The sequence below is a fragment of the Glycine soja genome, chromosome 11 (genome assembly GCF_004193775.1).
Source record: "Glycine soja cultivar W05 chromosome 11, ASM419377v2, whole genome shotgun sequence".
NCBI lineage: Eukaryota > Viridiplantae > Streptophyta > Magnoliopsida > Fabales > Fabaceae > Glycine > Glycine soja.
Window position 1 is genome coordinate 47,597,051 of NC_041012.1, and position 18,682 is coordinate 47,615,732.

At 31.2% G+C, this 18,682-nt stretch overlaps 2 protein-coding genes across 10 annotated transcripts; one reads left to right on the top strand and one right to left on the bottom strand.

Annotated features, from left to right (window-relative positions):
* Positions 1–1,565: 1,565 nt before the first annotated feature.
* On the top strand, positions 1,566–4,197 carry LOC114374937 (putative cyclin-D6-1). Its single transcript, XM_028332663.1, has 6 exons — positions 1,566–2,078; positions 2,194–2,274; positions 2,592–2,687; positions 2,787–3,003; positions 3,120–3,250; positions 3,394–4,197. Exons 1-6 carry the CDS (start codon positions 1,902–1,904, stop codon positions 3,640–3,642), a joined length of 951 nt encoding a protein of 316 aa, XP_028188464.1. The 5' UTR covers positions 1,566–1,901; the 3' UTR covers positions 3,643–4,197.
* Positions 4,198–12,095: 7,898 nt separating this feature from the next.
* On the bottom strand, positions 12,096–17,874 carry LOC114374490. Of its 9 annotated transcripts, none has more exons than XR_003658570.1 (9): positions 17,514–17,874; positions 16,706–16,952; positions 15,494–15,584; positions 14,778–14,850; positions 14,378–14,553; positions 13,963–14,014; positions 13,647–13,839; positions 13,382–13,515; positions 12,096–12,629 (listed from the first exon to the last, which is right to left on the bottom strand). XR_003658570.1 is itself a non-coding variant. In XM_028332137.1 (9 exons), exons 2-7 carry the CDS (start codon positions 16,880–16,882, stop codon positions 13,667–13,669), a joined length of 540 nt encoding a protein of 179 aa, XP_028187938.1. In that variant the 5' UTR covers positions 16,883–16,913; positions 17,514–17,874; the 3' UTR covers positions 12,096–12,629; positions 13,382–13,515; positions 13,647–13,666. The 9 variants fall into 9 exon arrangements, 8 of the variants coding, with proteins under 8 accessions (XP_028187938.1, XP_028187939.1, XP_028187941.1 ...); XM_028332137.1 differs by lacking the exon at positions 15,494–15,584 and having other exon boundaries at positions 13,647–13,697; positions 13,791–13,821; positions 16,706–16,913; XM_028332138.1 differs by lacking the exon at positions 15,494–15,584 and having other exon boundaries at positions 13,647–13,697; positions 13,791–13,821; positions 16,706–16,946.
* Positions 17,875–18,682: the final 808 nt, after the last annotated feature.

Sequence of the window (18,682 nt, forward strand, 5' to 3'; positions counted from 1 at the left end):
ATTTTTTATGTTTCTTTTTTTAAACCATTATTTATTACATGTTATAAGGATGGAGAAAGATAAATATAAAAACAAAATCTTGTATAAATAGTTGTAAAAACTATTGGATGTGTATTACATATCTAAAAAAAAAAAATAGAAATGCAGAAGAAGTACGAACAAGAATTTCATAAAAGAATATGATTGGTGTTTTAAGTTTCTCTATCCTATCAATTAAGCCAAACTCTTATTATGATTTGCAAATGCTATCTTTTTTATTGGTTAATATCTCTTTTCGTGCACTAACTTACTAAAAATATTTAACAAATATTATTTCTGTTAAATAAGAAATATATTATTTTTATAATAATATATTTTTTCTATTATATCAACTTCCTTATTGTATTTTTTATTTTCTGAAACACTTAAAAATAATCATTTTCTTTTATTTTTCTGATTTAATCACATTATGTCACATTTAAATATGATATCGTTTCACATGAACATACAATTTAGTCTATCTAGGTCTAGGTCAGATTAGATTTTCTTTATATATATATATGGTCATGTTAAGATTTTTAATAAAATCTATTTAATTAAATAGGTTAGACCTTAAATCATTTAAAAAAAACTTTTAAGTTTAACAACCTCACTATTTAAAAAATTATTCATTGTTATTACTATTATTATATTAAATTTATAAAAATTTTATATTTATTTTTCTTTTTAAATGTTAATCATAATAATCTACATATAAAATCGAGTTAAAGTTTATAATTAAGTATTGGAAAATAATTTTATGTCTTATTTAAATGTTATATTAAACCCTATATGCTTATATCATATAAATAAAATAAGTTAGATTCGATTTTTATAAATCCTTATTCTCTCACACACATATATATACCTCTATTTTAGTATTAAATAATCACAAATTAGACCATTAAAATAAACTTGTAAGTGAAGTTAAACTTTTATGTAGATTAGGCATAAATTTTTTAAAAAGTATTTGATAGATAAATATATCAAATTTAAGTCATATACTTTTAACTCTAAATCAGATTCAAATCTAACATAACTCAACTTAACCTATTTTTATTCTCGGTCAGAATGTCATCTAATCTTTGTATACTTAAGTATAAGATAAAAAATACAATTTGTATTACACTAAAGTATAAACAACTTTTAACTGACTCTTTATTATTTAAGTACTTTAAAAAAATCTTTCATTTAGTAAAATTTTATTTTCAAAAGTCTTTTTTTTAATATTATGTAATTAATATAGAGGGTACTTTAGGAAATAAATAAACTTTTCTATTATGCCTATCAAAATTAAATGATATTAGCTAATTTTTTTATGAGTGTAATTTTAAATTTTTTATATTTCAGTTTGGAGAAAGTATTATATATATATATATATATATATATATATTTAATTTATAATATGTTTTCAATTTGAGTGTAAAAAAAATTATTTTTGAAGTTTTTAATTTGAGTCCTCGAAAAAGGGACCTGAACTTATGGTTATTAACTGGTCTTAACCTTTATTTCTGGCACAGCATCAGCACTGCACAGGTGAGGGACCAAACCAACTACCTCCTCAGTCCTCTTCTCTCCTATTTCCCATATTTTATTTGCCAATCACACACTTACCCCTAAGAGAGAGTATCTGTGTCACTCTCTGCGCACAAAAACACTAATAAAGAGAGAGACAGAAGGTACCAATTAATTAGCAAACCCAAAAGAAAAACTCAACCTTCTTCGTAGTAGCTTTCATTTGAAGAAACCACAAAACTCTCTCAACACCTTTTTTACCTCATCATTCTCTCTCTCTCTCTCTTTCCCTTTTATTTACGGTGCTTCTTCTTCTTCTTGTTGCTCACTAACTAACACCAACTTCACAAAAAAAAAAAGACTTAACCATGGATTTTGACCTTGAAAACCCTCTTGGAAACTTCCACGACCTTCCCTGCGACGCTGTCCCTTCCCTCTTCCTCATCGAATCCGACCACATCCCTCCTCCGAACTACTGTCAGAGTCTCAAAGCCAGCGACTTCGACATCTCTGTTAGAAGAGATGTTGTCTCTTTGATCTCGCAGGTAATTAAGCACCAACCACAATTCACTTTTTTTGACAAAGACAAATCTCCAATTTTCATGTTCCAAAATCTTGTCGTTTGTTTCTCACGTGGCTTGCTTGTTTCATTCTCTTCAGTTGTCCTGCACCTTCGATCCGGTTCTCCCTTACTTAGCTATCAACTACTTGGATCGCTTCCTCGCTAACCAAGGAATATTGGTAAGTAACCAAAACCAAACAACTTGTTCATAATTTTCTCCACTTTGTTTATCAATTTTTAGAAAAAAAAATGGTTTGCTACCGCGATTTTGACTGCAACATCAAGGCTTTTTAGTCTTTCTGATTGCAATGTGGTTGCAATTACATCCATATTTGTCCATAATTGTGGTCACATTTGTTATAATTTCCTTAATAAGAAGGATTGCGACTGAAACTGCAATTTATAAATTTGTTTAATATAGTTATCTAAAGAATATTAACCAATCAATTAGAATATGCTTCCTCAAGATCTAACTAAAATTGGGTAAGTGCAACAGCAACCAAAGCCATGGGCAAACAAGCTTCTTGCAGTCTCTTGCTTTTCTCTAGCTGCCAAGATGTTGAAAACAGAGTACTCTGCCACTGATGTCCAGGTATAGTGTATGTTTGCCTTCTATGTAAAATGATTGAATTGAAGCCAAATGTTTTGTGAGAGATTGGTATTTATTTGAACTAGTATTGATTTTGACTAGGTTCTTATGAATCATGGCGATGGAGGTGCCATTTTTGAGACACAAACAATTCAAAGAATGGAGGGCATTGTCTTGGGAGCTCTACAATGGCGAATGCGTTCGATCACCCCCTTCTCTTTCATTCCCTTCTTCGTGAATTTGTTCAGGCTGAAAGACCCAGCATTGAGGCAGGTTCTGAAGGATCGAGCATCAGAAATAATACTCAAGTCACAAAGAGGTAGAAATATAATTAATGCTTAATTGACTATAACACTGTATATTAAATGAGTTAATTTTGATTGCTAATATAGAATGAGAGTTAAATAATATTTTGTTACTTTATATTTTTTTCAGAGATAAAGGTCTTGGAATTCAAGCCATCTACAGTTGCTGCGTCAGCCCTTCTGTATGCTTCACATGAGTTGTTTCCCTTTCAATATCCGTGCTTCTTAAGAGCAATATCCGATTGTTCATATATTAATAAGGTACATATTCTTTTCTTTTTACTTTTTATTACCCAACACTTGTAAAATAATGAGTGGTGAAAAAAAACAAGTTCTTTATTTTTACTATTGCTTTTATTGTTATTATTATATGGATAATAGAGGGTACGATAATTTTACTGCAGGAAACTGTAGTGCAATGTTATAATGTGATACAAGATATAGCCAGGGAGGAGTACGAATCGGTGTTGAATATAAACTCAACTTCAGACACACCGGTTAATGTGTTAGACGAACATTTTCTGAGCTTGGAAAGTGAAAAAACCAACGGAACCAACGTTGTTGTGACACAAGAGCAGGACTTCAAAAGAAGGAAAACCACCGATTATGGCAACAATCGCAGGGTCCCGTTTTCACATTTTCATCAATGCTGAAAGTACCAGAACAAGACCACATTTAATCATCATCAGGTCCATCCCCGAGCGATTAATTAATATTACATTTTCGTGGTTTAACAACAAAAATAATGTGGAAAGCAAATGAGAACACAATAATAGGAAGAGGGATAGTGATGGACTCAGAATGAGAAGAGAAGAGAATTCGATCAATAGTTAGTGGACAAAATCACTGTAACGTGATCCTTGTACGACCTTCATTAAATCTGTTAGTTGTGTCAAGGAGCATGGAAGATAAGATGGATTTTTTTTTTTTTTTTGGGTTTCCTAGGAGAGCAAACAAAAAGACAAAACGTGACTTTGAATTGTAGGGTTGAGTGTTTTTTTTTTTTGTTGGCTGTTTTGTAGTCAAGTGTGGTTCTGTCTCTTAGCTTCTGGCAAAGGAATAATCACAATAGTAATAGTGAAGCAACCAAGTTTCTTGGAAAATAAAATATAGTACTTTTATGTATTAACACTGCCACCCATGTATGTTGTTCATGTTGCTTCTTCCTTAAGTGAAGTTCAGGTCAGCGCAAACCTAGAATAGCGAAATCCCGTTTTAACCTTGTATAAATGCCTTTTTTTATATATTAAAAAACTAGAAATGGTAATAAATGCATGCTATTTGTCTGAGTGATTCGCTATAAATATGTTGAGGCTAAAAACCGTTATGTAGTAATTGAGCATCTAAGAAAAGTGTATCCAATCTTTGTTATGATTGTGTCTCCATTGGTTATAATTCTGGTTAATTTTAGTTGACAATAATCAAGTTTCATTAATATTTTTAAAATTAAAAAATTTAAATATATGTCAGGAGAAGATTAATCAAAATTATATACACATGATAAGATTTATCATCCTTAAATAAAAGTGCATTGTATAAAGATGAAGTTGAGATCATTTCCCACAAATTTAAAATGTATTCTGTGTTCAGATTCTTCTCCATAAATTTAATATGTGTTATCGTTATACTCATACTCATGATATTTCAAATGATATAATGATTTCTCGTATGTATTTGTTGTCATTTCATTTTCGTTTTTTTTTTTCTTTTTTTACATTTATATACACATGATACGATACTTTGGACTATATAATAATTTTTCTCGGGTGTATCTGTCTTATTTTTATCTTCTTTCATCTATCTTTCAAGTTCTTTAATATTTTTTTAAGTCATCAATGTGGTTACAGAACTCGTGAGCGTCTGATTTGTGAGAATTTAGTGAACGAGTGTTATTTTAATATATTTGAATCGTTGAAAGGTCCCAAAGACTCAGACTTCTTTATCAAAGATATTTGTTTGGACCCATTTTTGAGATCTCTGTTCTTGTACCTGGGAATTGATTGCAACTTCTCAGAGGGAATAGGGACCACCGTGGGTTTGTTTTCTGTTAAAAATAATAATAATAATCTTTGCCCTTTTATAAAGTTTTGTTCTCTGTTTTTATGCTCCTCTTCCTCTTTCAACTAATAACGTTTTTCGTGTTTTATTATAATGGCGACATGAGTGGCGTTTTCAGTCGCAGATGGTCACTTATATTACCTAGCAGCATTTTCAATTCAAATGATAAAACATTTTAAAACTAAACTAAACCTGCCACTGAAGACTCTTCTTGTCACTGTTGAAGTAATAAAATTTCTTACCTGTTACTCAATTAGGTGCCCTGCCATAGAAAAGTTTGAGCTTGGTCGTGCTTTTTTTTTTCTTTCCACTTTTGAATGCGCTGTCAGATTCCTAACATGAAAGCGCCGTTTGTTGAAATTCTTGTTTGACTCGAGATAAAGGTGAAGAAGGAGCATGTGTAGCGGGTTCGGGTAAAGTATATCACCAACCGCTGTTTGTAATTTTTTTTCGCAATAAATTAAAGTATGTCTGCAAGATTCATTATTACCATATGAAACAGGTTTTTTTTTTTTTTTTATAGAAAGAACGGATAATTTCACGGTGTTAAAAAAAATCCCACGAAAAACAACGCAAGAATTCGCAAGAGATAAGAGACCCATAAACTAAAGCTGGCCTTTGTAAATATAGTCAAGAGTTTGGTATATTACTTGTTCACTTATACACCCTTTATTTCTAACCTTGTTTACAGAATCAAAAAAATCTCAAACCTTGTTTATATTCGGTAGCTGAATTTCTCCACAACACGCTCATGCAGTTCTCTCAATCGGAAGTAAAATTTCTGTGTATAATTTACCTTGCATGTAAATTATTTCTAAAGTTTTTAACTCACATAAAGCATGATGTCGGTGGGGTACCATAAATTATTTCTAAAATTTTGTATTATATATATATAATACAAAATTTTTAAATAATTATTTTGAGAGTCAATAATTTTATTATAAATGATAATTTATAATTGAATGGCAATAAGAAAATTATAAGTTTCTTTTAATAAAATTTTATAAACAAATAAATTAATAAAGGTTCAAAATTAGAGTTTGAAACTGGAAATCAACCCCAATATTTTGTTTGCATTATAAGTGAAATAGGGAGAAAATAAAGAAATATAATTAATAGAAATAAAAGAGAAATGCAATAAAAATATTGTATTGTTTAGATGAATAGAAATAAGCAATAAAAAGGTGGAGGAAATTCTCTCTACTTATTATTTACTCATTTAAATTAGCGAAAAAAGAGTAAAAATAAATAAATAAGTTGTACAAAAAATATGTTTATAATAATTAAAAAAGAACAGTTAAGTTCATCTTTTTTTCTTAATAAAAAATATGTATTATATTTTTAACTTTTATGTTCTAAAAAATTAAAACAAACAAGAATTAATAAGAGACAAGCCATTTTCTTCCCATTAATTTTGTCAAATTGAGAGGAAAGTATTTTGATAAGTTCTAAAAAAAGATCTCAGTTTTTTTCTGTCTCCAGTACATAGTGAAAATTTAATCTTTTTAATTTTTTTCCATTTTCTTACTCGATTTTTATAAGGACGGACTGTTTGGACATGAAAGGATCTTTGCTGTTCGGTAAACTAAAGTAAACGTACATCGAGCAACACTTCTCAGGTTTTGCTGAGCATAAATTATAGTGAAATGAAGACATGTCGTATTATAATTTTACTGCTTGAGATATAGGCACAAAAACAGGTGAAACAACAATATGCACAATTATACCTTAAATTGATCCACTCATTTCCTACCTAGAAGGACAAAACTTGAAAACTATGACCAATCCTTGCGGGCCTTCGTTCGTAATTTCTGGATTGTGCACGCTCCCGCCACAGTAGATTGGGACAAAAAATACGATTAAAGAAAATAGTACGTAGGAAGATTTGTCACTAAGTACGTCCAATTTTGCAACAAGCCCAAAACTAGTATAGAGACAGGCTGGACAAATAAATTTGGGTGTCATGCACACTGAGGCCATATTTTATGAACGAACGAGATCGATGATGGGTCGGTGAGACTGCGACACTGTGACAAAGATAAGCTGCATGAATAGAAAGTTCAGCACAATGGGGTTGCATTGATACTGCCAAGGATAACTCTACTCTTGCATTTATTTTTAACAATAAATAGTTCTTACAATTTAAGAGATAACTCTATTAATTCTTAGTTGTGAACTTTATAACCGTGAAGGAAAAACTATATAGGAATCCACCGGCTATGCAATAAACACATAATCACAAATGTACGGAACAAAGGGTTATTTTCACACTAAAACCATTAAACCATTCTTACACTTTTTAATTAAGCAATATTGAATAATACGTACTTCCAAGAAATTATTCATATTTAACCACTATACCTTTTTTATTTATATAAAAAAAAAACGTTAAGCTTAAGACTGCTTACATGCAAAGGAAAAAACTACCGTTTTCGTTAAGAAAGAATTGCAGCGTGTTTTTTTAACTTCTGTAATTAGGGTTTTGTTTTCCTGGTGAAATCTCAATATATATTCTTATAAGTTTTGGTGTTTTGATTTTTGAGTCAGTTATATAGAACTAATTTTTTATTTGAGTCTTATTCGTACTGAAAGTTTCTTAGCTCTTCTCAATTGTTTTCTGTAGGTAAGAATTACATATAGTCTGCTTTACATAATATTGAACTCCTTAGTTCATTAATCAATCTATCTATATGCCTTCTTAATTAATGATTTAGCGTCTGTTAAACAAATTTACTGCTGTAAAAATAACGTATACGTAAAAAATTGCGCAGAAAATTACATTTTCGTATATACGTAATTAATGCAATGTGAGAATCTTGCAGGAAGAGATTTGGTACCAGTTTCTTGGTCGAACTGTCTTTGGAGGGCTACATGCAGGTGGTGCAGAGCAATTAAATTCGTGGAACCCCCCAGCCCTGCCCAAAGTCACATGAATTCCGAGACAGAAGAAAGAGAGTTGGCACTTGTCATAGTTATCGTTAAAGTGGTCACACAAACTAACAATGATAAGCCTCCAAACTCCATAATACGAGGTGGTCTTCATCCTTGTCTTATTTGCTGCGGTGAGCTTAGTAAAAAACAAATGTCCATGAGATTTATTTACGGCTACAGCTAGCTGCGCGCTTCGTACGCTTACTGAATAATGCGTCCGTGCGTGCATGGAGCAGTGTCACACCTTGTTTCATTCAGGATATGGCATTGAGCAATTTTGATTGCACAATTTTAAAACTAATTATTTCCTAAATTCTCTCCTCGTGTTGTTTCTCTATTATATATGGACAAAGTTTATTTGAAGTTTAAAAAAAAACAATTTCTAAATCATACATGCACGTGACGATCGATGTATTTACTATTACCTAAATTAAAGTAAGTTAAATTTATTCAACCATAATTTTAATGAAGGTTCCAAACTAAGATCCAAATACACGTTAATGAAACTCACTAGCTAGTAGGGTCGTTCTAGTAATGAGAGATTAGGATAGATACATACTTAAGTTCGATCTTCATTAATATTCCTGCTGCATTTGTAAAAATAAAATAAAAAAATACATGTTGGTGCGTTACCAAAATAAAGATTCACATTACCAAAAAAATACATGTTGGTAGATTTGGTTAATACTTTAGGTTCTTTCTTTTTCTGTAGAGGTTAGTTAGAGCAACGAATGCTTGATGAAGAAGGAGGAGGATTCATCAAACTTCTTTGCAATTAAATCAACTTGTTATTTTTAAAATTTATTGGAAATGTTCTCATCCTCTAAAAGAAATTGCATTATCTTGACGGATTATTTTGGATAGGTTGTCAACTTAAGTTATAATTTGGTGTAATAGAGAAGTATTAACACATGTGTCACTCTAACCCAAAACTTTAATCCTTTGTTTGGATGGAGTAATTTAACGGAGGAATTCATTTTTTTAAGGAATTTAAAATGATTCATGATAAAATAGCTTGTTTGAATAGAGTATTTGAAATGAGATTTAATTTCTGATATTTTTATGAATCATTTTGATTGACTAAAATAATGAGATTTCTCTCTCACAAAATATAGAATTTGAATTTTTTTCAGAGATGTTCACTCTAACTCACGTTCTTGCTCGTGACTCTTTTTCACTCAACAATCACAATTAGGGTGACCAAAATTTTTACGGCCGATATCGACATAAGTTGTTTTTCACTAATGTTGGCCGAGATTTTTTCGGTTAGAATTTTTTAGTATGATGTCAACCAAAGCTATTTTTTGCCGATATCGACTAAGATTTTTTTTAGATGATGTTGGTTGAGGTTATTTTCTCACTAGCGTCACTCATGGGAAATTTTTGCTAATGTCGACTAAAGATTTTTTTGGCCGTTGTCATCTATGTTTTCTCAGTTGATGTTGACCAATAATTTTTTTGGTCAACGTTGGCTAGATTTTTTCTACTAACATCGGTTATGACTAACTTTTGAGTAAACACCTGTTAGGGTTTTTCAGCTGACGTCAACTTGGTTTTCCAACCAACATCAGCCAAAGCTATTTTTAGCCAATATCACTTAAGGTTATTTTGTAGCCGATGTTAGCTAGGGTGTTTTGGTTGATGTCAACTAGATTTTCTTAGCCGACGTTGGTTAAGACTTTTTTGCTGACATCGACTAGGGTTTTCTGGCTAACATAAGCTAGAGCTATTTCTTAACCACATTAGCTAGATTTTTTGGTTGATGTTGGTTAAGGTAGGTATTTTTTAGCAACATCGTGCATGACTATTTTTAGTTGACATCGACTAGGTTCTTACAGTCGACATCCACTAAAGTTTTTTCGGTCAACATCAGTCAGAGCTATTTTTTAGCCAATATCAGCCAAGGCTATTTTATATCAAATGTTGGGTAGGGTTTTTTGTCCAACATTGGTCAAGGCTATTTTTTTAGCCAACTTCGACTAGGGATTTTTCGGCCAATGTTGACCAATGATGTTTTTTGGCCGACATCGGGTAGGTTCTATTGGTCGGTATCGACCAAGTTATTTTTTAGCCAATATTGGATAGATTTTTTTGTCAACACCTACTAGAATTTTTTAGGTTGACATTGGCTAAAAATAGCCTTAGTCAATGTTGTTCGAAAAGACCCTAGTCGGTGTCAGCCAAAAAAGACTAGTCGACGTTGCTAAAAAAATCTAGTCAACATCGACTGAAAAATAGACTCAACCAATGTTAGCCAAAAAATAGCTTTGGCTGACGTCAATTGACAAATATGCCCGACATACTTTGACAAAAAAAAAATCTTATTTGATGTCAACCAAAAAGTAACCTTAGTTTATGTCAGTTTAAAAACATTACTGGTTGTCGTCAGAGAAAATAGCCCTAGTTAAAATTTTCAATATTTTATATTTATAAATTATTAAAATTTAAAAATATTTTTTAATTAATATTTCAAAATTAGATTGTGTTTATTTTCTATAAAGTTTAATATTAAAATTTCATCTATTTAAAATATAAAATTAAAATTTTGCATATGAAGAAAATTGAATTGCCCTTCCAAACAAAGAATTTAAAATGGAATAAATTTGAATTTAAAATGGAATTTAAAATAAAAAAATTAAAATCAAAGCAATTCAAATTCTAGACATTTCAAATTCCTTAAAATTTTGAAATTCCTAATCCAAACACAATGTTACACTTAAGCTTATAGGTCTTTTCTTCACTTATATGGTGTTTAACTTTTCCATTTTTATTCGACGTGAGATTTCACCTCATACTTGTAATCCAGCAGTTATGTAGGTTGAATTATACAAATTGTATGACGGAATCAAATGATCCAACCTATTTTAACAAGTTAATTGATAATAGAAAGTTTTATTATTAATGCATGAAAATTAAATTCCTTTGATTTGCAACTTTTTTTTCACGATAAAAAATGAAAAGAGAGAAGAAATGGAATTTAAAAAAGCAGAGCATAAAAGAATTATAAGTGCCGGCTAAATCATTTTCTTTTTTTCCGTTTTCCAGTTTCCAGTCAGCGCCAAAATGTGTTCATCTGGGTTTTAAGTATTGTACACACTGGCGAGACACCGCTCATATGCCGATTTTGAAAAATAAATAACGAGTAATAGGCCTGGCCCATGGTATATTTGGCATATTCAAAGCATGTCAGTCTATGGACCAAAAACAAAACTGACAAAAATAAACTGGTCACTCTCAAAATTACTTAAAATTGTCAATGGATCATGGTAATTAAGCGTCCCTAGCAAGGCTGGGAGCTCTAAAACTTTCTTTTTTTAGAAGAATAACCTTTTTTAAAAAAAAAATTTGTAACCAAGTGTTATTTGAATTCGTGTACTCTTAGAGTTTGTTTTGGATGCATAGAGAAGCAAGAAGAAAAATAAGCAGGGTGGGAAAGAGTAGGAAATAAGAAAAAGAAAAGATGCTTTTTTAGAAAATTGTTTGGATTGAGAAAAATTAAAATTGATTTTGCTCTCTTCACTTGTTTGATTAGATAAAAATGATAAATATATTTTATCCTTTTTACGACATAAATATAATATTTTTTTAATGATGATTAAGTAATTGGTAATTGAGTATAAGAATCAAAATTAGATTAACAAATTCACTTTCTTGTATATAAATGCCTTAATTGTTGAAGCTTGATGGCTTATTTGCAGGATGGATTTGTTTGAAATTAAAAGTGAAATAGAGAAGAAAAGGATAGGAAAGAAAGAAAAAGCATAGACGAGTGGAAGAAAAAGAACTGTAAAGAAATTAAACAAGAAATTTATGTTATTTGAATGGATATAAACAAAAAGTAAAGAAGTGAAATTCATGTTTTGGGACATTTGTAGTTTTTTTTTTTTTTGCATTCTCTACATTTATTTGGATGAGTAAAAATGAAGTAATAATAAGAAATAAATAAAATATAATTATTTTTATTCCATTATTTTTTTTTCTTGACTTAAAATTATTTATTATTTATAAAGAAGTTTTTTTTATCAAAACTTTATTTAAATTTTTTAAGACTTTACAATAAAGAAATGATTAACTCCCTCCCATTTGATGCCAATTTAGAGGAAGTGTTTTCCCGAGGTTTCACAAAAAATAACACTTCTCCTTACTATTTTTCCTCCCATTCAATCGATGAAAATTTAATATTTCTATATAATTCCGGTCATTTCTATTTTCCTTCACTACAAGGAAAATAACTTTTACCTACAGTCAAAATCTATCACTAGAAGTCCAAAATCCGTAGGTAGATGTATAAAGGACTTTGTCCTACAGACGTTTTTTGCGTCAACTTTGAGGGGGTATACAGTGACAACTAATAGTCTGTCACTATAGGCTTTACCTACGGATATATTTTTACCTACAGTCAAATTTAACTATCACTATAGATAACACCCACTATTTCAAATGTGTAGGTAAAAGATATTAATTTATACCTATAATCTCTAACTGTAGGTAAAAGTCAATTTACTTGTACCTACGGTCTTCTGTAGGTAAATGTCATATAATAATAATAAAACTAGTTCCTAATTACATTTTGTTGATCAATCTTTCCTGTACCAGGTGGCCCCACAACCATAATTAGACCAGGCTGAATGCCAGAGATAATTGCTTCAACCTGCTTGATAGGAACATTTCACACTATTATTAATATTTATCCAATACTCATAGATAGGGAATATAAATAAGAGGATAAAGACATAAAGTACATCTAGGGAAGTATATATGGGGGATTTTGATCACCTGCAGTTGAACTGCAGCTAGAGAGAAAGGAAGAATAGGAAGGCCCCACAATTTTTTAAAATGTGTGAACCAAGTGCTCTTTTCCTTGCTCTCCTCAACTGCACCCACTGACAGAAAGTACAAAGAAAACAGAAAACCAACATGGCCAAAAAGAACTTTCCAATTTCTTTGCATATCAACAATGGAAATTTCTTTAAAACAACCATCAGCAAAACATCAACAAGTAATGGTAAACACAATCCTATTCTTTAACAAATTTAAGGGTAACATGAATCTACATTGTCACAAAATCATGGACTCCTTATTCTTGTCAAAACTTTTAAAATATATCATGGCACACTGATCATTCATTTCATATTACTGACGAGGCGACAGTACAAAGGGAAATAGGACATGACTTGTGATGCTAACTACACTACATACTTAATATGTACTGGATCAAGAAACACAAGCATTGTATTTTTTGCATTCCACATGCATCAATTTAGCCATATGAATCAATTGGATTTTGTTCAAATACTCAGATTCAACTATTGTGAGGAAAGCAGGGGGCAGAGAAAGATTAAAAGAAAAATCATTATGCATGAAAAGTGACAGTATATGATTGAGATCAAGAGCTGAATTCACCTGGGTGGGTGTAAATCGAACTGAATTTTGTTTAGGCTGATCTTGAGGATAGGGGCCAGGATCTGGAGGAGTATATGTCTCAATAATTAGTGCTTGAGGATAGGGGCCAGGATCTTGAGGAGGAACTTGATTATCTGTATATGTAACTGTATTAAATATACAAATGCCAACTAATTCAATATGTGTGTGTGAGAGAGAGTGAAGATCCAAAATCAAGATTATTAAAAAACAGAAGAGTCAAAAGTTACATCTTTTAATCACATACCTTACAGCAAACAAAATCTCTTAACTCCTCCGGAGAAAGAACAGACAATTTCTTGGACAGATTAGCACGTAAAAGTTGAAGGGAAGGAATATTAATCAGATATCTAGAGTACCATTTGGCTAAGGCTATAAGAAACTTGTATACCTTAAGGAGCATATCCTTTGGCAAGTGTGATCTTAATAACAGGGACCCCCTGTGGATAGACAGTTGCACAAGACAGAAAGTGAATGAGAAACTTGTGACAGAAGACTAGACCAGTAGAAACCAATTGCAAAATTTACACTACAAATCTCTTAGATAGGTATATATGTCTTACCTTGCCACAGGTTACTTCCTAAATCATCTTCAACCCCATCTTTCTTGTACAACTAAATAAAAAAATCATGTTAGGTGTTGCTAGTAGTATGAAAAAGTATCAACCAAATAAAATACAATAAACCCAAATAACAACTAATCATTCTTGTATATATATATGAATTTGTCTTGAATTCTATACAGGGCTCAGTTTAACATGATCGTCTAGCTTTAAAGAAATTTGGTCTCTGCAAATTTCTATCGAGTAACTCATCTTTCCAATGAAAAAAATATTTACATTTGATTTGAAATAGCAAAGCTTACAGTATAAATCAGCCCAATAAATGCTTTCAATCACACACATCTACTATGGTCTTTTGGTAGTAAGGTTTTGAAATAACTAAAGTATAACTATAAAGAATAATAAATGTAATCACCAAAGAGTTGTATCCTGAATCTTGTGTACTCTTAGGACAAGAATATATGTCTTGGCCACCATAATGTATTGATGAGCTAAGTTGACATGGTTGAAGTCTTTGTTCCTGATATATAGAACTCATATCCTTTTGTGTTGTGTTCTGAGTTTCACCATGATTTCCCATGCTGATGTAATCTGTATTAATAGAAAAGAAAAATTTTTAATCATTGCCAAAAATTTATAGAAACGTAACAAAACTTGAAAGTTGTAAGCAAGGTTTTAAAAAAGGTCTGCAACCACGATTTTGACGGCAACATCAAGATTTGTTGCAATATTGAGGAACGCGACAAAACCACAAATGCAACTGCAATTTAAAACTTTGCGTGTACGAAGAGTGTCTAAAAACAGAGTACACTAACCAAATTTGGAGTTCCACCCCTCACTGGAACTTTTTCCACTCACTTCGAAGCACAGAGAACCTCTCCTTAACACCTGAATCATCACAACCAAGAAAAACCTCAGAGCTGTTTCAACATAGTCCATATGCAATGATGATGATGAAACGACAATATGACGAAGATGCTCACTGTTTGTTTCTTTTGTACATAAATTAAACTCGCTGAAAAGCTGAAATTAGATTTGCTAAATGACACATGAAGCATTAAATCACAGACCATTAGCAGCAGAACAACAAAGCTAGTAAAAATACAAAACAGAAACTTTCATGTAAAACATGAAATGCACATAACAAACACAAAGATTAAACTGAATTGAACTATGAAAAATCAAACCAAACAAACATCACACCTTAGGAGGTGGAGGAAACATAGATTCAAAAATCCCAGAAGCAGAAGATTTCTGGAACTGGTTAGACCCAAAGAGCTCAGAAGTGAAAGAAGAAGAAGAACCCAAAGTTACAAGCTAGCTGGTTACGTATAATAAGAGCGAAGTTGCTTAACAATTCTTTTAATGCTGCTGCATGTGTTTCTCTATTGTATTTATAAATGATTAAATGCACTGCTACTCTATTGTAAGATTGTGATTCACTCACTAATAATATTTACACCACTTATATTCACCTTTCTTGTTTTCAAAGATCTAGACGCTGCAATATTAGTGACTTTCGGTTACTTACAATATACAAATCACTAGTTTTAATTTATCCGATCCCAGCATAGGACGTGTGTCGCCCAAGGCTAACATGGGTTGCTTTAAATTCGTCATACCTGCAGCAGGCATTTGAATTATTAGTTTAATAAAATAAATACTTTTTCTTATCGAATTTTTGTTTTAAACTTTTCAAGACAAGATCAATGTGAAATTGTTTCAGCAAAAATATTCAAACTATTCATACGGTACATGTACTAGCTTTTTTAAGAGTTACTTTTTAAGTTGTTTTTTTTTTCAAAGGACTATTTTTAATAACTGTTTGGCCCAATTTTTACTTGTAAGTAACTTTTAAGCTCTAAAAAAGCTGGGCTAAACTGACTATAAAAAATACGTTTATTTCTTATGCTAGCTGCTAACAAACACCTTGTTTGTTTAACTCTTAAATTTTGAACTATATAATTGCTTCTTCTTTTTTATGGGTTTTTCCACTAACGTCTTCCATGAGGTTAGAGTTAATTACATTTACATCCTTTTTAATTACAAAATTAAATTATCATTTAGACGACTCTTATTTTTATATTATTATTTTTAAGGGTACTAGCCTACTAGGTGTGTGGTCTGTACATAAAAATAGAATAAAATTATAGAATGACAATACCATTTCATTTCTATGTTAAACTGCCTTATCAATTCTCTAAGTAACACCAACTGACAATCATTAACCTTAAGCCAAATTCCAAATGGGCATATTTAGGATGGGATGACGGGTTGCTACAGTACATGTTCAGAGACAAGAATTGATGACTTTAGAAATTGCAAATTATTTTCTTCCTTTTGGTATTTTCTTTCATGATGACAAGTTTTTGCCAAAATTATACCTAGATGGATTGGATGGTTAGTGGATAAATGGATTGAATTGTCACCCCTATTGAACTGTGAACAATGAACCTATCTATTCTATCCTACCTTTTGTGAAAACTTAACTTTTACTTAGAAAGAATGGGAGAATTAATAAGGATCGAACTCTATACCACATAGTCATAGAGTAACATTCTGAAAAGCTTATGCTATCAGTGCACAGGAGGAATGATTTTATATCTAATCTAATAAGATAAATAAGTTTTATAACACATGCTTTGGAAAGAAGAAATAAAAACCGCACCTATATTATAAGACCATAACTAGTAAAAGCATAAAGTTTTAGTTAGGGAAACAACTGAAAAGAAGGAATTCTTACAGGAACAGGTTCCAAGTTGGTAAGGCGCCAACCAACTGCTCCATCTAATTTGGCATACTCTTCTGACAACACAAGAGCAATCATCCTATCATCCTCCACATCCTGCTGACTGCTATGGGAAGTTGAACCCGAACTTTCGCCCCAATACTTAGTCTGAGTACCATTTCCATTCATCATAATATCCTGAGCCGGCACTCCAAGTTTCAACCTAAAGGAAATTTTTTACAACAATCCACAGCAACTGAACCTTAAACAATTGAAAGATTCCACGGTCATAAAACATTTAACAATCTCAAATTTATCTAACAAGTGATGAACTCACTACATCATCAATCCTAAAAGTCTAGTTAGAACAAAACACCCAACAAAGCAACACAAACACAAATATAATGCACCAATTCAAAGATGAAATCAGTGCGTGTACGTAAAAAGTAAATAACACGGATGATAAAGAGAATCATAATATCAAATGATCAAACATGAAAATCATGTTCAAATTATTGACGAGCCAAATAAAAAACATAAAGCTTCAATTTACAGATTCTTCTCAATACATATATTAAAATAATAAAATAAATAGACCGATACATATTGATCAATGATCACAAATGGATGAAATTAAATTGACAAGAGACAATCAAATAACGCACAATCGGATCCAAGATTGTTCTGATCACAAACCAGAAAACAATCACAAAAGGGTTAGGTGGATATAATCAGCAAAATCCAATCCCAAGAAATGAGAATAACAAATTTATTCTAAATTATTAATATTATTATATTTAAGAGGAGAAAAAGAAATAAAAACCTGTGATTCTGATGCGAGTGAACGATGATGCAATGAATAATGGGTGCGACGGTGAAAAAGAAAGAAGGTAGCAAGTAAGGTGTGAGACTTAAATAAAGGTTGGTTTCAACTCTGCTGGTGCCGCCAAAAATCGTATAACCCCGTGCCGTAAACTTTCGTCATAGGGAAAGTTGTGAAATTAGGGTTTTGGTTCTATTGTTTAAAACCCCTATACTATACTACACACTTCAAATGTCTTTTTCTTTCCTCTTCTCTTAACTTAAGATGTAGTGATTGTGAGTGGTGTTAGGAATTTGGAAATCCACCGCCACGCACCCAGCAAGATTTAGAATTTGGGATCAGGGCCGATCTCTTTAAACAAATGCAGATTATAAATCTTACCAAGTCACGACAACAAGGCAAAATATTTTTAAGTATATAATTCAAAATAACTAAATAGTTTATCATAAATAATCATTTAGTTCCTACAATATTAGGTTGTTTTTGTTTTCACCTCCTTAATTTTCATTTTGGTTTCTATAAGTTTTTATTTTTTTATTTTGGTCCATTTAATTATTTTGGTCCATTTAAGTTTTTATTTTTTTATTAAAAAAAAAGTATTTTTGAGGTTATTTTCGTTGATTAATGTTAATGTTCTTTGGATTCTCTAATTTATGTCTTAAAGAGTTTTACCTACACCAACAATCGTAGGTATAAGACTTTTGAGGTTATACCTACACCAACCAATTATAGGCACTACAAGAAAAATAACCTATGCCTACAGACGTTTTTTTGCTACAGACATAAATTAGTGTAGGTAAATCTCAAAAATACTTTTACCTACAGCTGACTAATGTAGGTAAAACTCAATCACTTGTACCAACCATTATTTGGTGTAGGCAAATTCATTAAAACTAAAAAAATACTTCTACCTACAACTATGTTGTGTAGGTAAAACTCCAAAAAACTTGTGCCTATAGTTGATTAGTGTAGGTAAAACTCAAAAGAATTACTACCTACAGAAGCACAGTGTAGGTATAGGTTTTTTAAAATTTTGCCTACACTGTGCTTCTGTAGGTAGTAATTCTTTTGAGTTTTACCTACACTAATCAACTATAGGCACAAGTTTTTTGGAGTTTTACCTACACAACATAGTTGTAGGTAGAAGTATTTTTTTAGTTTTAATGAAT